This window comes from Sinocyclocheilus anshuiensis, unplaced genomic scaffold (assembly GCF_001515605.1).
Source record: "Sinocyclocheilus anshuiensis isolate Anshui unplaced genomic scaffold, SAMN03320099.WGS_v1.1 scaffold179, whole genome shotgun sequence".
In the NCBI taxonomy this organism is placed as follows: Eukaryota; Metazoa; Chordata; class Actinopteri; order Cypriniformes; family Cyprinidae; genus Sinocyclocheilus; species Sinocyclocheilus anshuiensis.
Window position 1 is genome coordinate 666,165 of NW_015549577.1, and position 9,205 is coordinate 675,369.

Consider the following 9,205-nt stretch of genomic DNA (forward strand, 5'->3'; position numbering starts at 1 on the left):
TATATATATATATATATATATATATATATTTATTTATTTATTGGTATTCTTTGCTTGCGAACTTTTGATTTGTTAACCAATAGTCTTTTTTGAGTCAGCTTTTTTCAATGAATTAATTTATTTATTGAACTATTTTACAAATAGGTAATTATAGTAATTCATGAGTAAATCAATCTGAATTTGAATGTTTAAAACATTCAGACTGATTCTGCTAATGAAGACTGGTTTGCTAAAAACCTTGAATGACTCTTATGAGCCGGTTCATTTTAGTCAATCAAAACTTACAGCGCGACCAGCGTAGTTCGATTCCCAAATTAATGACTCTTCTGAGTCGGTTCTTTTTAAATGAACCAAAACATACACCGCAAAACATTCCCGAACGAATCACTCTTATGAACCAGATATACGCTTATACACTTTTCTTGCTGTAATCAATGTTTATTATCGATTTAAATTTTATTTAAAAAGCATAAGGAAGTGAATAAAGGAATTATTACCACTTGTTTAGTGTGTTTATATATATACATAGACCCCGGCACATAGACTCCAGGGCCCGACATTAACGCTTCATTAATGCCAGACAAGTAATTAACATGATTAAAACATCAGTAACCAAAAATAACTATGTAAACACCAAAACGCAAGTATTATTCTGATTTTATTACATTTAGAGTAAGTGGCTAATAGTGGATATAGGCTGGCTAGCCTATATAATACATCTATTGACAGTAGCCTATAAGGTTGCGATGCTGAGGCGAGAAATCAAAAATCAAAACGCGCAACACTAAGAAACTCAGCATCCTGAGGTAAAAATTCAAAATGGAAAGTTTTTATATTTTATATACAGTTAGTTAGGCAACATCACACAACGTTTTCACCATTACGACTTTTTAATAGTTCTATAAACAGTTCAATAAGCAAATACAATAATATTAGGTCACTTATTTTAGGCGGAAACAGCGCATCTCACAGCAATCAGCCGATTCATTGCTGAATGATTCCGTGTTTTGAACGAATCGGTTGAGTCAAAGTTTCATTAGCCCATGCATAAACATCTGATGAATCTGCCGTTTGAACGAATCGTTTGAATGAACGACTCAATGACTCACTCATTAAACGCGCACTACTGGCACCTACTGGCGTTTTAATTTCGTTGAAAAGTATGATTTCCACCATCATTTCTTGTTTGTATATTAACAAATATTTAAAATAATCTCATAATATTATTTAATGCAGTTGTATTTTTCAGCGTAAATGATTTAATTTGATAACGTATAGATAATCACATTACTGTAATTGAATTTATAGATCAAATGTAAGAATTTGAAATGAAAGTATTAATGAGATTAGTTGGAAAATGCCCTCTATAAAGGTAAAAACAAAAATGCCCTTGGATAAAATATAAAAAACACGCAGATTTATGTCACAGCTGATAGAAAACGGATGAGAATATTGCTTCAGAATAAATTATATTTGCAAACACACACACACACACAGGTTTGTTTTTGTGAAAAGTGGGGACATCCCATAGGCATAATGTTTTTTATACTGTACAGACCGTATATTCTATTGCCCTACACCAACCCTACCTTAGGAGCAATTTGATTACATTATGCTGCTTCTGTGAAGAGTCGTTGAAAAGTATCTAAACTAAACTTTTGAATGAACTGTATTATTAGGTACTAGGCTATTATGATGTTATAGCTATATTCTGGACTCTTGAAATGATAATTTAGCAGAGGACTAGGCTACTGCGGGGAAAAATACAATTGAAAAATTACTTTCTTTCTTTACAATATTTTTTTCCTCAGAAGAACTAAAAGAATCGTAAATGGAACCGGAATCTTTGAAGGGAATCAGATTAAGAATCACGAAATTCTTCAGAACACTTCATCAGGACGAACGGTCACCCGGAAGTGCGTGTGCGTGACACTGACTACCGCGCAGTCAGTGAATATTTGGAGTAGTTAACTAGTGGGAGCCACAAACTAACTTACTACTCCACATAACTTGGAAGCGTGTGATTGCCTCGCTTGCTGGAATGGCTCCATTACTGAGCTGGTAGGAAACGCTATATTGCGGTCGGTTCATAAGCAGTGTTCCCAAGTCCGCGGTTTTCCCGCGGAATAGGGCTACTTTAACACGGTTGCCGCGGGTTGTTGTTCATGTCCGCGGGTCGAAGCGACCCCAATAACGTGATATTTAGTCCCTGGAATGTGAATTTTACTGGAAGATTCCCGCCGAAAAACGTGTATTTTAGCCCGGGAATGCGATTTTTACAGGGGAACCCTCCTCGAAACGCGATTGGACTAGTTTTATTGCGAAAACCTGGCAACTATAAGGCATCTCTGAAAGTATATAACCTTATTCTATAACAGGGGTATTCAATTAAAGTTCTAAGAGGTCCGGTCTCTGTATTTTATATATATATATATATATATATAGTTAGGAGCAATTTGATTACATTATGCTGCTTCTGTGAAGAGTCGTTGAAAAGTATCTAAACTAAACTTTTGAATGAACTGTATTATTAGGTACTAGGCTATTATGATGTTATAGCTATATTCTGGACTCTTGAAATGATAATTTAGCAGAGGACTAGGCTACTGCGGGGAAAAATACAATTGAAAAATTACTTTCTTTCTTTACAATATTTTTTTCCTCAGAAGAACTAAAAGAATCGTAAATGGAACCGGAATCTTTGAAGGGAATCAGATTAAGAATCACGAAATTCTTCAGAACACTTCATCAGGACGAACGGTCACCCGGAAGTGCGTGTGCGTGACACTGACTACCGCGCAGTCAGTGAATATTTGGAGTAGTTAACTAGTGGGAGCCACAAACTAACTTACTACTCCACATAACTTGGAAGCGTGTGATTGCCTCGCTTGCTGGAATGGCTCCATTACTGAGCTGGTCATGTAGACCGCTGCTTATACTGCCTCTTATTGGAATATGTTTCACAAAATTTGCAAGAGGTGAGTTCTTCTTCTTCTTTTTTTCTAATGATTATTATTTAATAAAAAGTTCGTTTTCCCAAAGGTGGAGTGAATTTGCACTTCTAGAAGTTCTAAAAGCATTATAAACAGTTTACGAACAGAAGACTCAACTGTGATAATTATATTTGTTGATTTCAATACAGTAATGAAAGTACTATACTTATATTTGCGGCCAGAGCTTATCCTAACACGACCACTGAAAGGAAATGAAAGTCAAATCAGGCAATATATTGACATGTTATAAGTGTTTAGGTGAGCTGAAGCTACTTTGAAGGTAACATGTGACAGATTAAGTTATATTTTAGATAACGGGTTATTTGTAAAGATTGCAGAATTGCATTAAATAGAAGGTTGCTTACGGTGTCCCACCACTGAGAGTCCCACCGCTGGCTCAAAACTTTTAGCTCAACTTCGATGATTAAATCCAAAACAGAGTCAGATTTTTGTCAACAAGGGCTGTTTGCTTTACAACAATTTCTAAGCGAGATGAAACTCAAGGATTGATAGGATTTAGGGGCATTGGAATGAGCATTTTGTGCCACTTTTGTTCTGTTTTGTCTGCTGTAATAAATATGGGAAGATTACATTTTAACTTTTGGGAACTGGAATTTAATATTTAACTTGCTAGGTGTATTTAATCATTACACCAACCAGGAAACTTTGTGCTATTTCAGAGTTTCAATACACTCCATTCTGTGTGATTTATAAGCGTTTTGAAAAGTGGGGACATGGGGTAAAGTCCTGAAAAGTCACCTTCTCCTTGTAATACCTATGTCATACCTTTGTCATTATACAAATTTATGTCCTCATTTGTTTGTTGGTTTGAACAAACAAGAAGCCTTATTTTCACCTGGTTTTTTTTGTTTGTTTTTTGTGTGTGTGTGGTTTTGCCTAAATAATGTAATGTGTTTCCTATGACTTAATATTATTAAAAGATGAAAATCTAAATGCAATTTTACATGTTCTTAGTTTTTTTTTTTAATTAGAAGAACAAAATCAGTGATTTAGATATATAGTGGTATTCCTTGACTTTTATTTATTTATTATTTTCTAACCAAATATAAACACAGAAATCCATCCATTTATGTCAAATATTTAATTTAAATCAGTTAATTAGTTCTCCATCTGAACAATTATGGCTGTTACCTATCAAATTAAATCAATGTTAAATACAAAAGTATCTGTAAATAATACATACAATATCATAACTCAAACATATGTTAGATCTTAATAGATTAATTCATTACAGTTTTTTTATTATTATTTTTTTCCACGTCCAGTGGCATTTTTGTCCCAAGCCCTTAATTCTTGACGCAGACAAGGGCCGGGTGATATGGCCAAAAAATTATCACAATAAAAATTTTCATATTAGTCGGTATCGATAATTATCACGAAAAATGTCCAATCTTTCACTTCTTTCAAGTTTAAAGGCGGATTTCTTCTGAGTGAAAGTTGTAGAAACCATAGAAACCAGACAGTTAACTGTGAGTTTTAAACTTATTTTTTTTGGTCAGAACATGACAAACACTTGCCAAACAGGTGAACATTTCACAAATCTGAGGTACAATATTCAAAACTTATAGTAGTAAATTATTTTTTTCAACATCAAAATATGCAAGAGTAAACCCTGAAAAAACTGAAAAAAGTAAAATCCTTTTTCAGTATTTTTAATATCTTAATACAGAAATAAATGTCTTAGTTTCTGCATGTTCTAATGGGTGACATTGTTTCAAATCATGAAAAAGGTTTGTGTTCCCTGACTTTGATAGCGTGATGCAGATGTAAATTTATGTTCATTAACAAAAACTGTAACATCAGTAAAAATTGTAACAACCTCATATTTATAGGGTAAAATGTAAATATTCTGACTGTTTGAGTTAAGACTCTATTTATTATTTAAATTAACCATTCGTCATCTATAGTATCACACAATTAGATCATGATAACCAAAGGTAAAATCATACATATCACCTCACTACCATGGTAAAATGTAACTATATGGTGGTATTTGTATGAAAAACAGTAACCTAAATACATTTAGTATAAATACAAATACACAAATGCTATAGCTTAATAACAACCTTTATTCATTTAATACATTTAACACGTCTACATTAATAATATAATAAAATCCAATAGGTATATCCCACATTTCTGCCACAATACCATGGTGCAGTTAGTGTTACTACAGTAAATCCATGGTAAATCCATGTAAAACCTTCTAATGGGATTGTTCATGGCACAGTGTTTCTCGTGTTTGTCAGTGCTGTTGAGAACGTCAGCGCTGTTTCATCCAACGCTCTCTCATGACCAATATGTATGTATTTTACAAGGTGGCTAATTCATACGAATTCGTACAACCTCACTTGTACGATTTCTGTGAGGGGTAGGTTTAGGGGCGGGGTTAGGGGTGATCCTTTGGACGAATTCCTACGAATTTGCCACCTAGTAAAATATGTATGAATTGTCATGAGAGGTTTCATCTGGCTTTAAACTAAATCACAGAGACATTTGTGTTCTTTGTTTTATTGCCCATGCAGCCCTAACCCTGACTAGAACAAATTTCATTCCAGCATATACAATTCTGATATTTTAGGTACAGAGGCTATAGACCACATTATGGTTGGGATATAACATCAGCAAGATGTGATTTCTTGGTTGTTAATGTAATATTTTCTCAGTACCCACCCCTTGGAGCCATAGCTCTTTAATAAGTTACACATGGAAACCCCTTATGCTGAAGAAATGTTTTTGTTCTTTTTGGCTGCAGTCCAAGCATTGTGAACTTTTAGACCTACTTAACTGCACCGATCAATATGCTGGCTCTCTATCCTCCATAAATCTCTTTAGAGTCTCTGAATGTGTGGAGGTCACAATCTCAACTCAACACTGTTGTTGTTATGATGAAAGGATTTGTTTTAATTAAATGATCTTTAAAAATAGATTGGTGTACGTATGGGTGCAATGAAATATTAATGCTGCAGAAAAATATGCCAGCTTGAACAACTTGCTTGATGATTAGGCAGATTTTATTTTGACTTCTGATTTGAAAGAAGATGCTTATTTCCTCTGAAGACTGCAGTGTGATTAAATATGTTTTATAAAGCCTTTATATGAACTTGATTGAGTACCATATCCTAGGACAAAATTAAATCAACTGTAAGTTCACTGACTGTTCACTGTGATTGTGATTGTGATTAATCCAAAACATGATGTATATCCTTTTTTTAAACTTGTTTTTTTTTTTAGATTATTGGGAATTTCATTTAATTTAATTGTGCATGTATTATATATTTGACAAAACGCAAAAAACTGGCACATCATTTACTTTTTTCTTTTCTTTGCTGTTGTGATACTCTAAAAAAATTCTGGGTTGTTTCACCCCAACTTTGGGTCAAATATGGACCAACCCAACTTTTGGGTTAAAAATGTAATAAAAAAATGTAATCCAACTGGGTTAGTCCATATTTGACCCAAAGTTAGGTTGAAAATAGTGCTGGGCGGTATGACCAAAAATTTATATCACGGTATTTTTCAAAATTATAGCGGTTTCACGGTACATGACGGTATTTTTTTTTTCATGCATGACCGGGTGTTAACCATCATTTTCTACTGATTGAGAGAGGAAATACTGCAGTATATTGACTTAGAATGCCCTATTTTACTGTCATGATGAGTGAATATTGTCAAAAAATACCATACTAAATAGTGACTAAACACGACCCCTTTTAATACATGTTAACCAGGAGTCACTCTCATTTATAATCGTGGCATCGTCTGATAAAATCAACATGCATCTACACTAAAGAGCGGCTATGCGGTTGTTTTGGCTATATTACTTTTTTGTCTCATGCAGCGCACTGCCTGCGTCTGAGTAACAAACTAAAAAAAACAACAAACAAAAAAGTGCATGTGATATTAACAGACGAACTACGCTCATATTTATAATTCCAACAGATATTTGTGGCGGTCAATGTGGATATTGTGGATGAGTTCTTCTGCATTATCACGTTCTATTAGTTCTACAGCTTCAGTTTCGAAACTTTCACGCTTAGTAACACATACAGCTGTTCCCTCACCACAGTGCACCAGTGAAAAGGGACCCCTTTCAAACAGTGTCGCTTTCCGAACGTTGTTTAAGCGACATACTTTTTAAAACTACTATTTTAAAACTATACTATTTTAAAAATTCATATCATAACAAAAATAAACACCGGTATTCGGTATGAACCGGTATACCGCCCAGCACTAGTTGAAACAACCCACTATTTTATAGAGTGCACCTGGCACAGTACATAGAAATAGTAGTTTAATTTCTTTGGAAAGATTCTGTCACATATATGCATTGTAGTCTGGAAAAATATAGAAGAAAGATTAAGAGATGTTCCTTTCTGTGAATAATGGGCCTGTACTATGGCTGTGAAGCTCACGTAAAGAGACATCCACTCTCGCCAGATGTGACCTCCATTCTCAAGATGGTGCAATGCAGAGATCAGGCTTCTGATAGGGCATGACAGTTTGTGAAAGTGATTTATTAGTAACCTTTTCGTTGAACAAACATGTAATGAATTCTCATTGTGTTAATGACATGACTGACAATATTATGAATAGTATATGACAAAGGGTTATGTAAATTAACACATTCTGCAGGATTTTATATTTGTTTATATTTAAGAAACACTCTCAGCCTCATGTTGTTGTTGGCTCGATATATTTTGTTTGGACATTATGACTCCTTCACATTAATTTTCATCAAGAAATTTTTCTGAAATCTGCAAAGCTATCCTAAGCTGCAAGGCACATAATCCTCATTAATTTTTTCTTTCTGGGTTAAATATACCACTATTAGTCATGCCTCATTGAATGAGTCATTAGAGGAAGGCTTGTTTAAGCCGATAGCTCTATCTTTTTCCTGAGGACTGACCCTTTTTCAAGACAAATGGCTTATTTCAGTGTTTGTTCAGACACTTCGCAGAATTGCACAAAGCTCCTCCCTTAAGGGACTTTTGAATGGTCTGGATAAGTTGAAGTGCCATATCTAAAATTCCAATGAAACATCAGGAGAGGTCAAAGAAGTGTGCTCTTTTGATTAAACTGTAATTGCGTCTGTCATTCCTTACACGTACTCTGAAGAGGAATCCATGCAAGACTGATGCCATTAAATATAGACTTACATGGTTAAAAATGCAATGGATTCTTAAATGTGTTCATATGGCAGCTGTATTACTCAAAAACAGTGTAAAAGGGCAAAGATATATAGAGTAACTACCCAGGGTCCTTGTGTGGGCTGTAAAAAGCTGGGTGAGATTATTTATTTATTACATAAGGGTGAGGGGAGGTGCAGTGTTATTTGCTGCATTCAAGTACATGACCTCAAAATACAAAGAACATACAAACCAATTTGGGATTTACAATTATGTACACTTACAATTTACAATACTTACTTACAATACATTTAATTGACAAGCATATAGTGGTAATATAGTTGTGAACTACAGTTAATTTGAGTTATAGCAATAGGCTGACTATTTGTTTTATTTTTATTTTATTTATATTTTGCGAAGTTAATATAACCCAAAGCATTGTGTTGTATGAAAAATTCAAATATAACAATTTTGGAAGATTTACCATGCTAATAACCGTGGAAACGTGTCATTACAATCTATAAAAAGGGTTTATGTCATGTTTTATCTTTGTAACATCACAAGATTGCAATCACTAGTAAACGGAAGAATTTGTTAATAAACTTTCAGCTAATGATCTATTCTATTGACAAAGCATGCAATTAATTTTCATTAAAACAGCCATGTTATATTTATAAAAAAAAATAAAAAAAAGATCTGATCCGTTGATAAAGCCATGTCTCAGGTCACGTCTTTTCACAGGCGTCCAATCACAGCTGACTTCTGGAAAAGGGGAAACAAACAATGACGTTTGAGATTACAGTTAAAACAGCAAGTCCCGCCCTACGACTGCCAAAAATAAAAGTGTTCGCGTGAGCAAAAGTAAGCAGGTGAAAAATACGGAGCACGAGGGGGATGATTATGCGCGTGCGATGAGACATATCCTCACTCGCGAGGGCTTGTATTGCGCTCACAGGTGATGTGATGCGGGCGAGTGTTTAAAGGGGTCATATGATGCTTTTTTAAAGATCATTATTTTGTGTATTTGGTGTAACAGAATATGTTGACATGCTTTAATGTTCA

General features: G+C 34.3%; 1 protein-coding gene across 2 annotated transcripts in view; it reads left to right on the top strand.

The window, feature by feature from the left end:
* The first annotated feature begins 1,949 nt into the window (after window positions 1-1,949).
* The window catches only part of LOC107657515 (boophilin-H2-like), a 33,878-nt gene continuing 26,622 nt past the window's right edge, over window positions 1,950-9,205 (top strand). Inside the window, exons 1-2 of one of the 2 annotated variants that reach the window (XM_016445630.1) lie at window positions 1,950-2,061; window positions 2,917-2,978. In XM_016445630.1, coding sequence (XP_016301116.1) covers window positions 2,042-2,061; window positions 2,917-2,978 — 82 coding nt within the window. In that variant the 5' untranslated portion in view covers window positions 1,950-2,041. Of the gene's footprint in view, window positions 2,062-2,805; window positions 2,979-9,205 lie in introns of those variants that run through there. The other variant, XM_016445631.1, reaches the window with a different exon arrangement.